Source organism: Choloepus didactylus, chromosome 3, assembly GCF_015220235.1.
Source record: "Choloepus didactylus isolate mChoDid1 chromosome 3, mChoDid1.pri, whole genome shotgun sequence".
Taxonomy (NCBI): Eukaryota; Metazoa; Chordata; class Mammalia; order Pilosa; family Megalonychidae; genus Choloepus; species Choloepus didactylus.
In genome coordinates this window covers 95,583,261-95,606,360 of record NC_051309.1, presented here as the reverse complement: position 1 = coordinate 95,606,360, position 23,100 = coordinate 95,583,261, and the positions used below count along the sequence as shown (strand labels likewise).

The 23,100-nt window shown below is 36.9% G+C and overlaps 1 protein-coding gene across 2 annotated transcripts in view; it reads right to left on the bottom strand.

Annotated features, from left to right (window-relative positions):
• Positions 1-769: 769 nt before the first annotated feature.
• The window catches only part of HERC5 (HECT and RLD domain containing E3 ubiquitin protein ligase 5), a 55,672-nt gene continuing 33,341 nt past the window's right edge, over positions 770-23,100 (bottom strand). For both annotated transcript variants that reach the window (XM_037830239.1, XM_037830240.1), the window contains exons 17-23: positions 17,315-17,458; positions 16,543-16,709; positions 12,963-13,029; positions 11,992-12,062; positions 3,079-3,262; positions 2,898-3,000; positions 770-1,338 (exon numbers count right to left, since the gene is read on the bottom strand). In XM_037830239.1, coding sequence (XP_037686167.1) covers positions 1,133-1,338; positions 2,898-3,000; positions 3,079-3,262; positions 11,992-12,062; positions 12,963-13,029; positions 16,543-16,709; positions 17,315-17,458 — 942 coding nt within the window. In that variant the 3' untranslated portion in view covers positions 770-1,132. The remainder of the gene's footprint in view (positions 1,339-2,897; positions 3,001-3,078; positions 3,263-11,991; positions 12,063-12,962; positions 13,030-16,542; positions 16,710-17,314; positions 17,459-23,100) is intronic.

Genomic DNA, 23,100 nt, shown 5'->3' with positions numbered 1-23,100 from the left:
TATGCAATCAGTGGCTCACTTTATCATCACATAGTTCTGCATTCATCACCATGAACAATTTTAGAACATTTTCATTACTCCAGAAAAAGAAATAAAAAGAAAAAAGAAAACCCAAAACATCCCATACCCTTATCCCCCCTACTATTGACGTGGTACATTTGTTACTGTTGATGAAAGAATATTAAGAAATTACTGTTAACTACAGCCCATAGTTTGTAATAGGTACATTTTTTTCCATATACCCCTCTATTATTAACTTCTTGTAGTAGAGTTGTACATTTGTTCTAGTTCATTAAAGAACTTTTTAAAAAAAATATTTGTACAGTTAATCACAATCATCATCCACTATAAGATTCACTGTTACACAGTCCCATACTTTAACCTCCAGCTTTCCTTCTGGTGACATACATGACTCAAAACTTTCCCTTTCCACCACATTCACTCACAATTCAGAACCGTTAATTATATTCACAATAACATACTACTGTCACCTCTATTCATTTCCAAATGTTTAAGTTCTGCCTAAACATTCTATATTCTGGTAACCTATATTCTATATTTAATGTCTATGAGTTTAAATATTATAATTAGTTCAAATCAGTGAGATCATACAGGATTTGTTCTTTTATGTCTGACTTATTTCACCTAACATAATGTCCTCAAAGTTCATCCATGTTATCACATGCTTTAGGACTTCATTCCTTCTTACTGCTGAATAATATTCCTTTCTACGTATATTCCACATTTTGTCTATCCATTCTTCTTTTGATGGACACTTGGGTTGTTTCCATCTTTTGGCAATTGTGAATAATGCTGTTATGAACATTGGTGTGCAAATGTCTGTTCGTGTCCCTGCTTTCAGATCTTCTGGGTATAAACCAAGTAGTGACTACCCAGACTTTTTTGAGAGAGAAACAAACTTCTGTCTTGTTTAAAGCACTGTGGTTTAAGGTTCCCTTGTTGTAACAGCCTAATCTATATCATAACTAATACATTTCATGTGCAATTACAGCAACTCTAAAAGAACAAGTAAACACACAGAATAGCCAGCAAGACTTTTATGCTAATCCTCAAATTCGTAATTTTAGTTTAGAAAATATTTCCAAAAAGAGGTAAAGAGCCTGTTAAAAGGTCAGCCAAATCCTCTGTTGTTGTTGATGGCTACTTGAAGTGCTTCTTCCATTCTTTCCATTGTAGAATATTTAGGGAGGTAGAGGAAACTAATACATGTCTGTGCTCTTATGGGATCTTTTTCATTCAAATTTTCAGGACAGCAAACAGTTATTTTCATATTCTCTAAACCTTTTATTTGCACTCTGTCAGTTCCTGTAAGAAATACTAAAAAGAAAATAAAATTGTATAATCTGTTCCACATAGAGACCAAAATCCCTAGAGGAAAAATCTGTTTATTCAAAAATATTTATTGAGGGCCAATGTGCAGAGTCTAACATCAGACAGTGGGGATTATATTAGGAAAAAGTTTGATATACAGTCACTGCCCTTAAGCAGCTTATAGTTTGCTTTGGAATATCAGATTCCTGAACAGAAAAAAAAAAGAAAAGAAAAGAAAAGAAAAGAAAACAAATAGCAAGAGAAATTCTGTTGGGGACGATTAAGGTAGCATGTATAAAATCCACCCTCAGCGATGCTGGAGATATGCAACATGGCCGCTAGGGCTGATGCAATAACGGCTTAAGTTGCCCTCAGCCTTCTACGGAAGTGATAGCTGTTCGCGCCTAAGATTCGCGCCTAGAGTGCTAGCTTTACAATCTGCCTTCTACCCCAGCAACAGTAGCTACCAATCCTGTGCTAGCCTTACATCTGCCATCCGCCCTAGCAACAGCAGCCACCAATCCTAGACCACCACCCGCCCTTGCTAGCCACTCCCCCTCTCTCCTAGAGTATATATGCTCTGCCCCTTCAATAAAGATTTGCAGCTTGACCAGAAACCTGTCTTGCTGTCATTCCTCGTGTCTCTTGTCCCATACCATTCCTCCCTCACAGGACTCGGAGCCTCCGTTGAACGTCCCGCCGGCCGGGACAAAATTCAATAGGTATAAGGAAGACAAACAAAGTCCATGAAATTAAGTCTAATTGCTGATGTAATTGCTTGATTCAGAGCAGAGAGAAAGCCAGCCTGGGATCACAGGGAAGACTTCTCAGAGTTCAGAATTAAGCTAGACCTTTAAAGAGGGGAAAGGTACAGAGAGGCAAAAAGGAAGTGGATGAAGGTTCAAGGCAAGGGAAAGAGCTTCAGAGAAATTCTGGAGGTGGAAAGATGCAAGGTGAGCTCAGGAGTATACAGACAATGCAACTGTTTGACTAGAGCAAAGATATCTGTTAGAGGTAAGATTGGAAAGGAGGGTTGGGCTTCTGGAGAAGTCTGAATATCTTTCAACATGGATGTTATTCACATAAGCAAGAACAAGAAGAGTAATGTTTCTCAAAAAGAATAAGGAAATGAAGTAAGAAAATGAGAGAAAGTTACTAAACCTGTCTCATGAAAACTACTGGGTAAGCATGAAACAGATCAAAATCTGAAATGTGAGGTAAAAAGACTTACAGACAATGACATCATAGAGCTTGGCTAATCCCACAGGGCCCAGTAATTGAATGACAGGGACTATTCAAAGAAGGTTTAATATTTAGCTTGGATGAAGAAAAGAAAAAAAAATTAAATGCAAGAGGCAGGAATGAAATCATAGGAAAAAATATCATCCATATTAACATTTGTTCTCTTGATACTGGGGACAACTGGGCATAGAGAACATTTGATCGGACTAGAGTGGCTCTGACATTAACTATGACCTGTTACAAATGGTGCTGATCACAAATGAGATTTTTTATACCATTAAAAAAGACATGATTACAGATCTACTTCTTGATGTAATACTTACTGAGGAATTTTTTCTTCTCCTCCAGAGTTAATTTGTGTAAAGCTTTCCAAAACATGATTATGGTGGGATGTGAACTGTTATATCCATCTTTGTAACATGCATTCTAGAGAAAAAGGCAAAAAAATTATTCAGGAAACAGAAAATAAAACTATATTTGAACAACTTGGCCTTTATGACATACCTTTTCAAATGCTTCCCAGTCATAGTCTGTACTCCCAATAATCACTTCCTTTAGTTCTTCAGGGTGGAAAAGTTCAATAATTTCCTTGTCACACACTTTGTAAAATCCTCTCTGAAATTCATCATAAACTGTCTTTACAGAGATGTTGAAGACATAATCAACACACTTAGAAACATAGTCCCTCCTATAATGAAACAAAGAATTATCTCAACTTACTGTAATATCCTGAACAAAACTGGGGGGAGAGGAGGCGGATAAAAATAAAAAGACAATTACAATGCCTAATAGTTACTGAGTGCTTACCATGTGCCATGGATGGTTATGGTTACTTCTCACATTTAATTTTTTAATTTAATTATCATAGCAACTCCATAAGGCAGATTCCCATACTATGCACATCTTAGTGAGAGGAAACTGAGACAATGTGAAGGTAGGCGATTGCTTACGCAAAGTTAAAAGAATCAAGATTTGGATTAGAACGGAAAAACTTTGAAAGAATAAAACCTGACCTGGTAATAGTGATTTCCTCTGGGGAATGGACTTGGGAGATAGGGGAAATTTCATTTTATTTTGTACTTTTCTGTACTGTCTGGATTTTTCAGTAATTAGCCAATATTAATTGCAGTTAAACACAAATAAAGAGGAGATTTCCTCTCTTAGCTATGATGCAGTAGTTTGTAGCAGACAACTGCTCCCACTGAGAGGAACTAGAAAAGCCAGATAAAATACCAAAACACATCTGGCTCAAGGCTGCTAAATCTGAGTCAAGATTCTCAAGCAGAGAAAACAGAAGCTGCAGAAGGAAGGGAAGCTCATCCAGCATTCTGCTTGCTGTTTTTCCCTTTGGGAGAATTTGCCAATTCTTAATGCTGGGAAAAGGACCAGGCAACAAGCAGTTGTTATGAGGCAGAGAAGTCAGTAAAATTTCAGCAACTTCATAGGGCTTGGTAGAAAAAATTAGGCGTGGGGCTACCAAAGTAACCAGGATTTAAGGTGCTAAGGACCCTGAAAGAAGACAGATACAGAGAAGGTAGCCTGGATGTGATAGTTTGGAGGATATATGTAACCCAGAAATGATGATGTTCTTTTAATCCATTCCTGTGGGTGCAGACTTACTGTAGGTCGGACTTTTTGGTTACTTTATTTCAGTTGAGGCCTGCCCTCTTATTGAGTCCTTTGTAAGAGGATAAAAGACAGAAAGAGACACAGAAACTAAGAGATGAAATTAACAGAAGGTCACAGAAAAAGTCCCAGAAAAGCTCAGAGGAAGCCACTGAAGCCAGAAGCTGGAAGCATCAAAACCTGGGAGAGAATGATCAGCAGATGCCGTCAAGTGCCTTGCTATCTGACAGAGGAGCCCAAGCTCAATGGTAACTGGTGATCAGAGAAGGTATCGTCTGGGTGATGCCTTAACTGGGACATTTTGACAGCCTCAGAATTGTAAACTGTAAGCTAATAATTCCCATTGTTAAAAGCCAGTCCATTTCTGGTATACTGCATTTCATCAGCTTTAGCAAACCGAAACACTGGCACTCAGCAGTTTTCTCTGTGAGGTATTTGTGAAATTCTTAAGCTATGCAAGGAAGACACAAAGAAACCAAGTGGAAAATATCTGAAAAGCAGAGCAGAATTTTCAGTAGTCTCATGATGCCAAGGAAACAAGGAGTCCATCAAGGAAAAGGAGACCTAATAAATACTATGGACTATTAGTTGGGATTCCTGGAGAGCTACACTCTAGGTGTAGGTGAACCAGAGGTATGCTGAGCCTTACAAAGTCTGCAACTCTGCATCAGGTCAGCTTAGTCCTTAACTGGGTTCAAGTGATCCTTGCTACTGTAGCATCCTATGAGAGGACAAAGTGAATCTTTTCTGGAGGAAGATAAGATCATTCAAAGCCATTATAATTTTTTATACAAAAGGTCCACCATGAAAAGGTACAAAAAGAAAAATACACAATAAAGACAGTGACCAAAATGCTGGTGAATAAGTGTGATTAGTATGTTCAGGAAAAGAAGCGGCAATATGGATAATTTCAAAAGGAAATAGAAATCTTAAAAGTAATAAAATCACTGAAAAACACAATCACCAAAAAAGTCACTAAAATGAAAAGTTCAGGAAATAGGCTTAATGGTAGACTTCATACATTTTAAGAGATTAGAGAAGCGGAAGATATGTCAGTAGAAAATTTCTATGCAGAAGCAAAAAGGAGCAAAATGGATGGTAAAATACAGAAGGGAATAAAACTGAAGAATATACAGGACACATGTAATTGGAGTCCTAGAATGGAAGGAGAGAGAGGAGCTGGGTAGTCAGTATTCATTTAGAATTCAAAGTGATAACAACCAGGAAATTTTTTTCAAACCTGAAACATCAAGCCACATATTAAAACCTATGAACAGAGGATTGTGGGGAGATGGTAGAGTAGGGAGCTCCAGGAATCAGTCCTTCTATCACAATTATTAAACAGGCAGGAACCATCTGAATCAACTATTTTGAAACTTGGGAGTCCAGTGTTAGGAACACTGTAAAGCATCCAGGCAAGAGCAAGAGGAAGAGTCTGGTAAGTTACAGTAAACACAAGTTAACTGCTCTATCTGCTTGGTGGTTACTGGCATCCATCCCCCACTTTCATGGCTGGCACAGTGGGGTCCAGTTGCCCTTGCTCTAGCTGCAGAGGACAGCTGCCAGGTTGCATTTGCTAGGCAGGTAAAGAGAGCACAGTTTCAGTGAGCCATAGACATAGAAGCTCCTGGTGCCTTCCTGGCCTCTCCCTCATGCCCTCTCCAGGGCAGTTTGCAGGTAGCCTGCACTCTCTTTGTGGGACTCTGGCCTTGTCCTGGCTGGGAAAGACTATCATTGGAAACCGCTCTCCAGTGAGCTGCCCCACCCAGAAATTGCCCTCCAGGCAAAAGCAGCTTGATAAAATGAAAGCAGTGTAAGAAACAATTGAGGACAGCCTGAGCAAAAGCTTACTTGCTTTAAATCCAGCAGTGGACCACACAGGAGAGGGAGAAAGTCTGTCTCCGGGAAATTACAGGGGGCATTCAAACTCTGGTAAACAGGGGAACCCTAAGTAATAAGAACACAAGCCCAGGACAAGACACAGGCTCAGATAAGACAGGGAAAACCTTGCACACTGCAATTGCCTTGGACAGACCTTCCTGATAGGAGGACTAAAGCTCAAGAAAACCTCTATCCTATCACCAGCTGGTTACAAAATCAAGAAGCAGATATCTAAGGGAATAAATTCCAGAGTTAACATTCTAAAATATTAAAATGTACAGTGTTCAACAAAAGAGGACAAGACAAACAAAGAAACAGGAAATGATGGCCTATCCAAAGGACGAAGATAGAAATCCAGAAAACATCAATGAAGAAGACCAGAATGTGGACATACCAAACAAAGACTTAAAAAAACTGATCTTGAAAATGCTCAAGGAGATGAAAGATGTGATGGTTAGGTTCATGTGTCAACTTGGCCAGGTGACCCAGCTATCTGGTCAAGCAAACACTGGCCTAACAATTGCTATGAGGACGTTTGAGGCTGGTTAATAAACCAACAGGCTGGTTTATTAAATCATCAGTCAATTGACTGCACCTGTGACTGATGACTCACCAAAGGGCGTGCCTTCCACAATGAGAGAATGCAATTGGCTGGATTTGATCCAATTAATCAGTTGAAGACTTATAAGCAAGACAGATAGAGGACCTTCACTTCTTCTTCGGCTGCCCAGTGAAGCATTTCCTGAGGAGTTCATTGAAGTTGCCAGTTCGTTTCCTGAGGAGTTCATCAAACACGTTCGTCGAAGATCCCAGTTCATTTCCTGAAGAGTTCGTCGAAGTTGCCGGTTCGTTTCCTGAGGAGTTCATTGGACATCTTCCTTGGAGTTGACAGTTTGTTGACGGCTCTACAGAATTTGGACTCGTGCATACCCACAGTTGCGTGAGTCACTTTTACAATTTGATAATCAGAGACACCTCTCATTGATTCTGTTTCCCTAGAGAACCCTAACTAATACAAAGGAAAATACAGACAAAAAACTATAGAATATAAGAAAAAATGAATGTGCAATATGAGAATCTCAATAAAGAGATAAAAATTTGGAGAAGGAACCAAACAGAACTACCAGAGTTGAAGACCACAGTAACTGAAATGAAAAATTCCCAGGAAGGTTTCAACAGCAGAGTGGGGCTGGAATAAGAAAGAATCACCAAACTCAAAAGACAAAACAATTGAAATGAGTCAAGCTGAGAAGCAGAAAGAAAAATAATTTATAAAAAGTGAAAATAGCCTAAGAGACCTTGGGGATACCATCAAGCATACCAACACACACATTATGGGAGTCCAGAAGGAAAAGAAACAGAGAAGGAGGCAGAAAGAATATTCTATGAAATAATGATAGAGAATTTCCCAAGCTTAGCAAAATATGTGACTATGCACATCCAAAAAGCCTAGAAAACATCAAACAAAATAAATGAAGAAGACACACCCCACACATATTAATCAAACTGTTGGATGCAAAGGACAAGAATTGAGTTCTGAAAGCTGCAAGAGAAAAGCAATGTGTTATGTACAAGGGAATCCAATTAGATTGAGTGCCAATTTCTCATGAGAAACCATGGAGGCAAGAAGGCAATGCGCTGAAATACTTAAAGTGCTGACCCCACAACATAAAAAAGACTAAAGAGGATACCAAGAGCAATTGTATGACAATAAATTAGATAACCTAGATGAAATGGGCAAAGTCCTAGAAACACACAAACTAGCTACACTGACTCAAGAAGAAATAGATCTCAACAAACCAATAATCGGTAAAGAGAATAACCGAGTCATAAAAAACCTCCTGAGGAAGAAAAGTCCAGGATCTGATGGCTTCATAGGAGAATTTTATCAACATTGCAAGAAGAATTAACAACAATCCTGCTCAAACTCTTCCAAAAAATTGAAAAGGGAACACTCCCTAATTCATTCTGTAAGGCCAAAACCCTCATACCAAAGCCAGATAACGATAACACAAGAAAAGAAAATTACAGACTGATATCTCTTATGAATATAGATGCGAAAATCCTCAACAAAATACTAGCAAACTGAATCCAACAGTACGTCGGAAGAATTATATACCATGATCAGGTGGGATTTATCCTAGGTATGCCAAGATGGTTCAAGATAAGAAAACCAATTACTGTAACACTTCAAATTAACAGAATAAAGGGGGGAAAACCACATATCACCTCGATTGACAAAGAAAAGGGATTTGACAAAATCCAGCATCATTCCTACTTGATATAAACACTTAAAAAACTAGGAATAGAAGGAAATTTCCTCAACATGATAAAGGGTATATTCGAAAAACCCACTGCTAGTATCATACTCAGTGGTGAAAGACTGAAACTTTTCCCTCTAAGTTCAGGAACAAGACAACAATGCCCACTGTCACCACCACTGTTATTTAACATTGTGCTGGAAGGTCTAGCCAGAACAATTAGATAAGAAAAAGAAACAAAAGGTATCCAAATTGGAAAGGAAGAAGTAAAACTTTCCCTAACTGCAGATGTCATGATCCCATATACAGAAAATCCTGAAAAATACACAAGGAATCTCCTACAGCTAATAAATGAATTCAGCAAAGTGGTGGGGTACAAGATCAATACCCCAAATCAGAGTGTTTCTATACACAAGCAATGAACAATGAGAAGAAATCAAGAAAAAAATTCTAAGAGGCCAAGGATACATACTGTAATCTAAAAATAACCTGCAGTAGAATAGTAAAAGAATGAATAACTAAGCAAGCAAACAGAAAGGTGCCATGAATACGTACATTAAAAAATTCTAAAGAATCTACTGAAAACTATTAATATTATTAAGTGAATTTAACTTAGTAAGATCTCTGGATCTGGATATACCAAAACCAGTCACATTTCTATATGCTGGCAATAAACAATTGGAAAGAGAAATTTTAAAAATGATACAATCTGCATTAGCATAAAAAACACCAAATACCTAGAAATAAACCCAATGTAAGAAGTAGAAGATGCCTACACAGAAAACAACATAACATATTTGAGGAAAATTAAAGAATATCTAAACAAATGGAGGGCTATAGTATTTTCATGGATTAAAAGACTTAAATACTTTAAGATGTCAACTATGCCCCAATTGATACAGATTCAATTCAATCACAATAAAAATAACCAGCAAGTTTTATTTATTGTTGTTGCTGTGCAAACTGGGAAGCTGATACTAAAATTTTAATGGAGATGTAAAGAGGCAATAATAGCCAAGACAATCTCAAAGAACAAAGTTGGAAGACTTAACCAGATTTCCAAAGTACCAGTATTAATACTGTATGGTACTGGCATAGGAATAGAAAAAATAACTTGATGGAATAGAAAAGAGAACTAGAAACAATTATATGGTCATTTTTTAAAAAAGAGAAAAATGACATGCAGAACAACAGTAAAGGATGAACTTTTTAATAAATGGTGTTGGATCAACTGGATATTCATACATGAGAAAAAAGTGAATCTTGACCCTTACTTAGCATATTCAAAAATGTATTACAGGTGGATTTTATAACTAAATGTAAGAAGTAAAACAATAAGCTTTTAGAAGAAAATACAGGAGAATATATTCATGACCTTGGGATAGGAGAAGATTCTTTTTTAAACAGGACACAAAAAATACTAACCATTAAGGAAAATTTTGATAAAGTATACTATTATAATTATAAATTTTTGGCTCATCAAAAGACACAAAGAAAGAAAAGGCAAGTCACAGAGTGGGGGAAGTTATTTGCAGTACATTTATCCAACAAAGGATTCATATCTAGAATTCATATAAATCAATAAGAAATTGAACAGCCCAATAGAAAAGTAGATGAAAGATGAATAAGTACTTCCCAAAAGAGGATATCCAAATGGGCAACTGGCATATGTAAAGATGCCCAACCACATTAGTCATCAGAGAAATACAAATTAAAACCACAAATGAAATACTACTATAATGGATAATATTAAAAAACGGCTAATATTAAAAAGACTTATGATACAGGTATTAGAGATGATACAGAGCAATTAGAGCACTCTTACTCTGCTGATGGAAATGTAAATTGATACAACCACTTGAGGAAGTCTGCTTGGCAATATCTATTAAAGATGAACATAAAGAAAGTCTATGACATAGTGTAACAGAGTCTGCCTTCATTTTTGGTGTTTGCTGACAACTCTCACTTCCCCATCTGCCTCTTTTGCTCTGTATCTATACAACCTGCTAAGAAAGCCCACATGTGCTCTCCCTTGGTGCCAGTGGGGAAGTTTAAACCATGCAAGCTCCGGACTGCATGGGAAACCTCACCCTGGTCTAACCGCAATAAAAACCAGAGCCACTTGCGCCTTCTTTGCTCCAAGCCAAATAGACTAGCTTGGGGGTCTCCCCTGCTTGCCCCCAAAGGCCTCATTATTTGAGTAATAAATGTCTTGGTACCCTCTTGTATATGTATGGCATCATCAGTATCAACACCGAATGCATTTTGGGTGGAAGACTGATCCTGCCCAGCACAGGGCAATGACAAGATACCTAGAAATCCCACTCCCAGTTATATACCAATAGAAATGCATGCAATAAGCAACAAAACACATGTAAGAGAATGCTCACAGAAGTGTTATTCATAATAGCCCCAACATGGAAACACACTACACCCACCAATAACACAGTGGATAAATAATAAATTGTGATTATAGTCACACAATACAATACTACTATGCAGCTGGAAATGTTCTATTTCTTGATCTGGTTGGTAATCACACAAGTGTGTTTCCTTTATGAAATTCATTGAGCTGTAGTATGATTTGTATATTTCTCTGTATGTATGTTATATTTCAATACAAATTTTTTTAAAAAATTAAAATTAAAGAAAAAGGCCTGACCCAGGCCAAACTGTTCACTAGAGAGAGATCTCTTTGCCACACGGCATCTGGTAAGGTGATGGGAAGTCAAGATACCACAGTAACTTTCTCAATAATGCACCACTGTAGATTTCTCTAGTTACAGAATATAATTGGTGAACAAGACAGACCAAGTCCCTTTGGTCATAGTGGGAGAAACAAAGATTAAATCAACCAAGCAAGCAACTGATCATAAGTAATGTGTGATTTTTATAAAAGGAAAAAATAAAGGAGGGTATGGTGGTTTTAAGCTGTATGTACCCAAGAAAAATATGTTCTTAAATTTTGATCTATTCCTGTGGGTGTGAACCCATTGTAAATAGGACCTTTTGATGGGGTTACTTCAGTTAAAAAGGTATGGCCCACCTCAGTCAGGATGGGTCTTAATCCTATTACTGGAGTCCTTTATAAGCAGAATGAAATTCAGACACAGACAGAAAAAGCCAGGGAAGCAAGAAGTTGAAATCAATGGAATTCAGATGAGGATGGAGAGGCAGGAGAGGCCACCATGTGCACTGGCGACAGGGTTGCCAATGAACAAGGATCACTGGCAGCTGGCTAGTCATAGAACACCAGTCTTTGGGAAGAAAGCATTACCATTATGGAACCTTGATTTGGACTTTTTTTGGGGGACCTCAAAACCATGAGCAAATAAATTCCCATTGTTTAACCCAACCATTTCACTGTATTTGCTTGAGCGGCCTACGAAACTAAAAGAAAGGGTTAGGAGGAAAGAGGCACAGAGATTGGTGGTATAATTTTAAATAGGATAAGGGTAAGCCTCTCTGAGAAAGCCATTGCCTTTCCTTACCAGAATATAAACTCCATGACACACACACACACACACCACATACCAGCTTCTCTATTGAAAATGATTAATGGGGATAGTTGTAAGAAAGGAATTTTTAGAGCCCAATCAAATAAATATTGTGCATACACAAAACAAAGATTACATTTCTTTGTACCTACTTGTTAGTCTGGTTGACAATTATGTGACTTCCATTTGGAATTAAGTCGACATCATTTTTGTCCCAGTGTACCTGCAAATCACAAATGAACTCAGATAATATCTCCAAAATAATTCTGAACAATCTTTCATTAACAAAACACTTTGGAACATACCTATTTTCCTAAAGAATTTTTAATAATATATATTTTCATCATAGAAATTTGCAAGAAATCTACCAAAAAATTACTACTATATCATGCAGAATAAAAAATGATTTTATTTCAAAAATTGAATTATCTATTTTAACTGATCATATTGACCAAATCAATTAGAAACTTGCCATATCTCAGTATTCACTTCATAAGGTGCAGATTCTGGGTAGTAGAGTGCAAAAATGTCCCCATATTCCTCCCACCCCGGCATTTGTGCCCCTTGGTAATGTGGCTTTATAATACTTTCTGAAGAGAGTCTGTTTCTCTACCCCTTGAATCTGGATATGGTCATGTGCATTGCTTTGCCAAAGGGATGTGCCACAAGCAGAAGATGGAAAGGAGCGTATGCACTGGAGCTCTTGCCATCTCTTGCTGCTCTTTGTAACCCTAAGACCACTATGTGAAGAAGCCTCAGCCATCAGACTGGAGGGTAAGAGACCATGTGGGGTAGGGATGAGCTGTTGCAGCTGAGGCCCATAAACCAACCAGCCTGCCAACTTCAGGCTTGTGAGTGAGGCCACTGTAGACAATCCAGCCCAGCTAAGTCGGCCCAGTCTAGAGAATCATGTTTGTTGTTTTAAACCACTGGATTTGGGTTGTTTGTTATACACTAAGATCTACTGATATACCCAGATCATGAAAAATAAAGAACAAAATCTTTTTTACTGCTCAAAAAGGAGATTTTTTTTAAGGGGTGACATGTTTAGGTAAGTATGGAAAAGATTAAAAGGTAAAGCAGATTAAAGTTGATCTGTAATCTGGCTTTAATTGTTACTCACATTAAAGTGGATGTAAAATACTTCTCCAAAGTCATCACCTTCATCATCCAGAAGTGTTTGCAAACTCCTAAAGAATAATATATAAAAAAAAGGTAATAATCATTATCACTAGATACACCATCTCAAATGTCAAGTGCATTGCTATTCTGTAGTTGGAGGTCAGGCATGGCTTATAGCACCTATTTCTCTTTGTACTGATAGTCTAAACAGGGCAAGCCTCAGCTAAAAGTATAAGGTTTAGGAAGTTTATCTTCAATTCTGCAGGCCCCCTTCCTGATTCCTAGCTCTCTTCCCTCTACCCTAACTTCCTTTACCCAGTGATTATCACTTTCTATTTAGAAAAGGATTGACAACATTTCTACCGATAACTGAAATTCATTCAAACTCGTGTTACCTTTATTTAAGCTTTTGATCTTTACTTACAGAATAAATAAGTCTCCTATTAAATATCAGGTATAATTGAGGAAATTTGCATAATGGGTAGGTAAAAGGATCCTCTCTATATCTCTGGTCCAAATATCATCAAGCTTCAGAAAGATCTGAAATTCGACTACCTTAATTGTTTCAAGGCATCTGCGAAAGCAGAGCTTATTTCAGAATGGCTAGTAGCCAGTCTTTTTCTATATCTACTTCTGTGGTCCCATGGTACTTTATACATACATTTCAAGTAACATGTCTCATTTATTGTTTGCTCATTCATTCATTATTCATTTAACACATATTTATCAAGCACCTAATACGGCAGACACAAGGGATGTAAAATTCCAACTAAGATATTATTGTCAATAAATCCTCAGACTAACAGATGAGATATGCTGATGAATGCCTCACCTACAGTACAGGATATGTGCAGCCAGAAAAAAATATGAAAATGGATATAGATATAGCTTGGTTAAATCTTTCCAAAGGGATGTGTGTCATTGGGGAAAGCCTCTGGAAGAAGGTGGAATCAGAGTTGACTTTTTCCCCACACTGGATTTTTTTGTTACTGCATTGTGACAGAAGAGACCATCTCTTATTCACTGTGTTTTGGGGGAGGAAGGCAGGGTGATGGGAACTTGGCAGACAGAACTGGATTAATCATAATCCTTAATTCATGTTACTTTGTCATCATTTGTCCATATATGACTTATTTCCTATTTATTTATGTGTGTGTTTATGATGAACACCTGTGAATCTGCCTCCCAAAACAAGAACTAAAACACTGCCAATATCTTATATCTACATATAGGGGGTACCTCCCCTATCCCAAAATGTGTTACAAATATTGACCAGTTTGATATTTCATTAAAGAATATTCTGAGAAACAGAAAAGTTCTTTAATCTCATGGCAGTTAAATCTGTTGATCTTTTCTTTAATGTTGGTATTTTTTGTGTGTCTTGCTTAAGAAATCCTGTAACCCAAAGTGAAAAATATATTCCCCTGTATTTTAATCATTTTTGCATTTAGTATATAAACCCTTAGTCCACATGGAGTAGTTTTTTTTGTGAATGGCATAAGGTAAGGATCTGCTTTTATTTTTTTTCCCAGATGGAAAACATTTCTTTCCAGCTCTATTTATTGATGGTACCTCCTATGCCCACTGATCTACCATGCTACTTCTAATAAAGTTCCATATGAGCACAGATCAGTTTCTGAGCTCTCTCTTCTGTTCCACTGGAAAACCTGAACCAATACCATACTGTCCTAATCAATAGGGCTTTCTAATAATTCTTGAAATCTGGTAGGCTATGAATATGATTAAAAGAGAAAATGTTAGATTATATATATGGTTAACAAAATAAATTTTTTAAAAAAAATCATGGAACTACACTATACAGTGAACCCTAAGTTAAACCATGGATTATAGTTAATAGCATAATTATAAAAATGTGCTATCATCGATTGTAACAAATGCTCTGCACCAATGCAAGGTGATAATAAGAGCATGATTGTTCTGTAAACCCATAACTTCCCTAATAAAGGAAAAAAAAAATCATGCTGGGAGTAAAATCGGAGTTTTATTGATCAGTGATTCTCAAAGTGTGGTTCAAGCCTAGGAACTCCAAGAAATCCCTGAGACATTTATAGGAGGTCTGCAAGGCCAAAACTATTTTCTTAATAACAGTAAGATGTTATTTGCCATTTTCACTCTCATTCTGTCATGAGTATTCAGTGGAGTTCTCCAGAGGCTACATGACATTGTGGAATGTTCTGATTGCTAACAGAATGAGTGTTTGTGTATTCCTACATTTAAAACATCTCACTTTTAATATTTAATATTTTAAATATTGACAGATGTAACCCACTAATCAAAAGCTTTTTGAATCCTCAATAACTTTTAAGAGAGTCATGGGACCTAAAAGTGTGAGAACACTGATACAGATCAATTAAACATCTTTGGGTGCTTTAAGTCTATATGAATTAAGTTATATGGTATTAAGTCTTCTTAGGAGTAAGCATTATTAGGCCATCTTCAATGTTTTCAGTAAAACAAAAAAAATGACAATTTTATCTCCTTCTTTCCAAATCTTGTGCTTTCAACATTTTTGTCCTTGTCTTATAGTGTAATAATTAATAGCTGACTCTGGAACCAGATGGCCTGTGTTCAAATCATGATTCTGCCACTGTAGGGTTCTTGCCACTGTGTCTGCTTCACCTTCTGTAATATGGGGATAATAATAATAGGATCATACCATTGTTCTCATTCTTTAAAAATTCTCCATAGTACTCCATTGTACAAATATACAGAAAATATATGATTCCCCTACTGAAGGACATTTAGGTCATTTTTATATATTATTGATTATAATGCACTCTAGATTAGTATACATAAGTCATTTATGGTAAGTATTTCTGAAAAGAGAAATGTCCAGAGGTAGAACGTCTCCGTTGAAGGGGCAAACACATTTTTTATTTTCCTAAGTACTGCCACATTATTCTCTGAAAAGGAATACCAGTTTCTACTTCCAAAAACAATAAATGAAATTAGAGTAAAGCTTTTTTCAAACCTTTGCTAACACTATTTAGTATCAGTATTTTAAACCACTGTCAATCTGTGGCATAAATTAACTTCTCATTTTAACATGCATTCACTGATCACCAGTGAGGTTGTGCATCTTTTTATTTAGGAGCTATTTCTATTGCTTCTTTTTGTGAATTGCCTCTTTGGATACTTTGCCAAGTTTTCTTCTGTATGGGTAGGAATACTTTATACAGCAGGGATTTTAACTTTTTATATTATTCAATGTTGCCAGTATATTTTTCCAGGTGGTGGTTTGCCTTTTAACTTAGGAATAACAGTTTTCACTTTAAAGGTGAACTCATAATACAACATTTAAAATAAACAAGACTTCTGAGTGTTTCTATACAGATAAAGTTGAAAAGTTAATGCAGTAATTAAGAATTAGTCAGAGAAACAATAAAATTTTCTTAATTTTAAAAAGTTAAATTATTATCCAACAATTTTTATCAAAGATTGGTTTAAATTACCTGAATGCTACTGTCGAATATGAAAATATTGGGGGGTGTGTGTGTGTTTAAATACTTATCTCAATATATATTAGATAGGGACACGAAAAAGGAACTATATTCACTTACATTCCCAAAACAGGACTGAGTTCTTTTAAGTCTTCCAATGATGGTGTTTGGCCCAAAAGCTTCTTAAACAGTGCCAGTGGGAAAGGGACGTTGGAAAAATTGTAATTGAATAGGGAGAGTCCACATAGTACCCCAAAGAAGAAATATCTCTTCTCCTCAAATTTAGGCTTGAAAAGAAAGAGAAAAAAAAATCTGAAAGTATTATGAATTTTTACCAATACAATGGAATATTTATTTTAGATAAATATTTTTTTCCCCTCTCCCAAAATCAAATCACAAACTAAAGCCAAAAAGCTTGAGATAAGAATATTTAGGGTTAATTTCAGTCATTAAGTCAATTTAAATCCCTGCCATTGTCGTGGTTACTAAAAGCATAAAAGGAATAGAACACTTTAGGCTCAGGAATCCTTATGAACTAAAGTTTTCACTATTTTTTTTTATTGCTTTTGTCTTCAAATTCAAGTCTGAGAAAAGAGAACTAGAACAAAGAATAAGTAAGTGCCTGAGAAAGGAAGGGTTCGTTTTTTCTTCTACAGTCTATAAATGCTAAAAACATTTACTGCTTACGTCTTCCTGCGTGAACAGACATGGAAACCAAGGGAAAGGAGACTCCATTTTAAAGAAAATAATCACTTTACTAGAATTGAAGATCATTTTACAATTGTATCAATAATTCCTCTCCTATTATGAAACACTTTAGACAAGCTAATTTGCTGTGGTACACGATCACCTTTTCTGTCATGGGACACCATAAGCAAAAAAGAAAACTCACCCTGACAGGAAACCACATGTAGGAACCCTCTTCAGGATACATGAACATCCCATATTCTGGCTGGTTCATCTCTTCAAACAGACAGTAGAAGAACTCTGTCCTGACCCCTCCAAAGCTACTGCCAATTTCTTCCCTAAATGAAACCTGAGGAAACAGAGCAAATAATGCATCACTTTCAGAGCTCTGTATTGCTACAGGTTAAATCTCATTTAGTAATAGTAAAAGCTAACATTAATTGTGGACCCAAGTATTTGGCAGGTACTGTGATCAGCATCTTACTTATATAATACATTTAATCTCCCCATCAATTCTATGATGGTAATGAGGCTTCAAGAGTTTAAAAAACTTTCCCAATGTTACACAACAGCTAAATGGTACAGCCTGGATTTAATCTGATGTCTGTAAAACCCCAAAACCTGAGGTCTTTGCCAGTAAACTGACTTCAATTGGCATGACTATTATAGTCATCAGGACATTAAGTATAGTGACAAAAAATCAAAAATATATAAATATTAGGATTTTTACAACACTGAAAACCCAGAGCATGCATAAGGTATTTAATGGAGTTCCTAGCTTGGCTGTGTATTCCTTGAGGAGGCAGCATACCACCTGTTGACACTAACTCTTCCCCAAGATAATTCCATTTTAACCAATCTTTGCTCCTTCAATTACTCCCTCCATTCCTTCTTGGAAACTTTAACTTCAGTTTACAAATGTGTTAAGGTCTCCCTTATCCTAAGAGAGAAAAGAAAAACAAAACCCAAAACCATTGCTTCCAATACACACACTGCCAGCTCCTGGCTCCATCTACTCTAGCGTGCCAAACTTAGAGAAGAATGTACACCAGCTTCCAAACTCACTTCTCTACTTAAAAGGTGTTCTCCAAGATGGTCAAGAACCTGTTTACCCCCAGTTTCAATACTTCTTCACGTCTCATCTCCTTGATTTCACTAACTCATTTTATACTTCTGACCATTTCCTCTTTATTGACACTCTCTTCTCCCTTGCTTTCTTTTATGCAGCACTCTTCAGGTTTTTCCTTCTCTCTTTTTTTTTCCTGCAGCCAAATACCAGAATTTCCTGAGGCTCAATCAGTGTTATTTCTGTCCTTTCTCTCTGCTCTTTCCCTGAATGCTCATTTTCTCTTTAAACTTCATTTATCACTTTCAGACATTTCAACTTCATATACATTCTCTCTCCTGATAGAAAGACAGTGATTCCAAAGCCTGCTCAACATTTCTATCCAGATATACCACTAGCATCCCCCAAAAGCCCCTCTTATAGGCCTCTTTATTTGGATGAATGTGTCCTCCTTTCCCCTAGAGATGCATGTTTCAAACCTCAGTGAAATGTTCAAAATCTTCATAAGATCAGGTGTCAAACTTGCCCTCCCCCTTACTATGCACAAGGGGCTTGATCTCTCAATCAGTTTCCCCACAAGATTATCAGAAAGATTAAATGGCTAGAACCTGTAAAATGCCTCACAGACCTTGTGAATATATTTAGCACCACTAAATTGTATCCTTGAAAGTGGTTAAATGATTAATTCTAGGCTCTAAAATGTTATCAGAATAAAAATTAAAAACAAAACAAACCATAGTACAACACAAACTGAACCCTATTATAAACTATGGACTATAGTTAATAATGTAACTATAATAGTATGGTTTCGTCAATTGTTAAAAAGTACTTCACTAATGCAAAATATTTATAAATAGGGAAAATAAAGAAAACTCTGTATGTGTGTGTGTGGTGTTGGGGTGTGCATTTGGCAACTCTGTACTTTCTGCATGATTTTTCTGTAAACCTACAAGAGTCCTGATTAAAAAATGTTTTTAATGTCTCAGAGTAGAGAAAATGGTAAATGCTCATCAAATGTTACCTGTATTTTAAAACGGATGAACGAAATATTAAAGTGGAATTAAAATAACTGAGTGGCAACTGGCTTGCTAGCACAAGTTAGAATCACATAGTAAGTTTTCTAGATTTATAAAACTATCTGTGTGCAAAATATATGGAAATGTCAATTCTACATGCAAACCTCAGCATAATACCTACTTCTATGTTTTCATTCTCACCATGAACATTCATAATACCAAGGTAATAGTTAAGGATCATAATTTCATATTCTAAGTGTATGAGCTAACATTCAAAGTTATTTTCTGATTGATCCAAATATTTTTTGTTTAGAACTGCATAAAAACAAAACTAGGACTTGGCCAACATATTAGATTTTCAGGAACAATATTTGTTGCTTATAAATATGCAAGTACTAATCTATGGAATTAATCTCACTTCATTTTACTTCTTACAAAATTCATCATTCAGTATAATACCAATGACACTTCACAATTCTACATTGTTATCCTACATAATTTCAATAGTAAGTCTTGATCAAAATTCTTGACTCTTTGCAGAACTAAGTGATAAAAGGTTCACATAAAGTATTTATGTAACCCTATGAATTTTCTGATGTAAAATCCAGCTGAAGATTCTCCTAAATTGACATTAGGGTTGTTGATTCCTCAGCATAAAAATATTAATGCTAAGGAATTAGTGATCACTGAAAACATGCCTTCATTCATGGCACTGATAAGAGTTTTATACAGTGTGAATTCACACTTGCCCTAGAAGTGTTGCTGTATGAATAGATGATTTTGCGTGATTTTTCATAACATCTCCAACATGCATTATCTGGCATTCTCTCAAGGGGCTTCATCCTTTGGTAAAGACATGTCTCTCTATCAGGTGGAGCAGTGGATGTAGACTCTTTCACTTACATTACATGTATGTGTTCTCTCATGTTGTATATTGTCAGACCATCTACTAAAGGTGTTTATGCATGGGTGACATTTACATAGACCCTCTCCAGTATAAATCAGCTTACACTGACACAGTAGTCAGGATGACTAAAAGCTCTACCAGATTGAGTACAGTGTTTTCCCAAAGAGTTTTCTAGCATGTTTAATGGTTAACTCAAGGAAATTTTCTAAAATTGATTGTGGTGATGAATGCACAACAATATGGTGATACTGTGAGCCACTGATTACATAGTTCGAATGAATTATATGCTGTGTGAATATATCTCAATAAAATTGCATAAAAAAATGTTAACTCCAGAGCCAAAATCTCTTCCATATACAAAACATTTATAGTATGAGTTCTCCCATGTCATCTAAGGTCAGAATATTGACTGAAGCCTTTCACATATATGGCATTCATAGGGTTTCTCTCCAGTTTGGGTTCTGTCATGTTATCTAAGGTTACAGAAATAAACTAAGGTTTCTGCACATAGATGATATTCTCATGGTATCTCTCCAGAGTGAGTTTTCTTATGTTTTCCAAAGGTGGAATGATAACTGAAGGCTTTCCCATAATGATGACATTCATAAGATCTCTCTCTACTGTGCATTCTCTCATGTCATCTCAGGGAAGAACACTGACTAAAGACTTTCCCACATCGATGGCATTAATATGGCTTCTCTCCAGTGTGAGTTCTCTTATGTTGTGTCAGGTTAGAACAGTGAGTGAAGGCTTTCCCACATGGATGGCAGTCATATGGTATTGGGCCCAGACCCAGTTTACACAGAACCTGGGACAGTACGGCTGCTAGTCCAAAAAACACCCCAGGCACAGAAAAGGACATGGGTTAACTGGAACTTAAGAACAGGAAAAGTTCTCGGGTGGCAGCTGGCTTCCAGAACAGAAATGCATGTGGCAATACATTATTTCAGAACAAAGGCATTCCATATAGTATGAGGACATTGAGTCTCTATTATAATCATTAAAGGGGCCTAACACCTAATATTTTACTAAAGTTAGTGTTTAAGACTAAGATAAAGTCAATGCCATTTTTACATCCTTCCCCCTCCAGGGAGATTGTTTACTTTCTTGACCATTGTCCTTGGCTAAAGGTTTTCAGGAAGGTGCCTGGGCTTTGGACGGCCACATACAGTTTCTCTCTACTGTGAGTTCTCTCATGTACTCTAAGATAAGAACAAAGAGTAAAGGTTTTCCCACATAGATGGCATTCATATAGTTTCTCTCCAGTGTAAGTTCTCTCATGTCTCAGATGAGAACAGCAAGTGAAGGCTTTCCTATATAGATGATATTCATAGGGTTTCTCTCCAGTGTGACTCCTCTCATGTTGTCTAAAGATCGTATAATGGGTGAAGGATTTCCTACTTAGGTGGCATTAATATTGTTTTTCTCCAGTGTGAGTTCTCTCATGTTGCCTCTTGGCCGAATATAGAGTGAAAGTTTTCCCACATAGATGGCATTCATATGGTTTCTCTCAGTGAGGGTTCCATTTTAATGTGTAAGGCCAGAGCTCTGAGTAAAGGATTTGCCAATTAGAAGACATTCATACTGTTTATTTCTAGTGTATATTTGCTTTTGTTTCTCAACAGACGACTGGTCACAGAAAGCTTTTCTAATGAGATTGTTGAAGTAGGGTTTCTTTCCATTGTGAGTCATCTCTGGATCTGCAAGTAAAATCTGGCAATTCATTAAATATAATGCCATTCTTTTGAGTATGAGAATTCTGCTTCAATAACATGATTGTAGCTGTGTCTTTCCTGCAGTTAGTTGCATTTATAATGTTTCTTTTTTCAAATGACCATTTTGTCTGCCTGAATTCTGGGATTGGAAAAACCCAATTCCTTCTCTTCACAGTTTCTCTCCTTGCTCTAAGTGGGAACATACATCTGATTTGGAGACCAGAGGTCCCAGTGAGACAAGATGACTGATATTTACAGCATCACATCTCTGAACAACTTTCTCTGGGATCTGTCCAACAGGGACCACTCTTCCTGGGTGCAGTCGATAACTACATCTTTCAAGTTCACTAACTCCAGTGGCTGCACTGTCAATAGCTCAGCTGACAACTGTCTTCCTCTGGGTTTTCACTCACAACCAGATAAGCATGTGGACCAGCAAGATATCCCAGAGCTACAGACGCCTCCTTGGTGGGTCCTGTGGGGTCAAAGCTTGATCCTCACTGTGGAGGTAGCAACAGTCTAGGGAACTGAACCCCCAGACATTTCCCAGGTCTGAGTCAGAAAAGGTGGGTTGGGGGCCCGCTGGAAGGTATACCCTTTCCCATCCATCTGGCTGAATCCCTGAAACTGGGCTGAGGTTCCTCAACATCAGTGACCCAGCTGAGTGAAGTGGACTCCTCAGCACAGTCAGCTGGGAAGACATTGGGAAGGAAGGATGTGCAGAAGGAACAGGATTGGGGGAATCTCTGCTCTGGGCCCAGACTCCTCTGTCCACATCAGGCTCAGGCCACAACATACTTTTAAAATTGTACATTGAGCTTTAGTAAAGTCAGTGTTTCTGAGTAGGACACATGATAAACTGGAGTCTCCTATCAAAAACACTCAAATATTATCAGGTAAATCATTATTTGTCTTGATTAAGTGGGGGTTCAGGAACCTAATGGTGGGGTTCAAATCCTCCTCTGGTACTTATTAGCTGTGTTACTAGTGGATATATTGCCTAGCAGTTCTGTACCTCAGTTTTACCATCTGTAAAATGGGGGCAAAATGGAACCTACTACTTGGTGATGCTGAAAGGAAAAAAATCAGTAAGTGTAAAGCATTTAAAAGAGTTTCTGGCACAAGGAAAGCATTCAAAGATCTACTAGTGACTATTATTACCCTGTGTGTCAAATATCTACCTAGTAAGACAAGTTATATGGTAAATAAACCAAAAATCATTCATGAATTTATGAATGTTCAGACATGGTTATATCTACAATTATACCCCAAAATAACTGTAGTCAA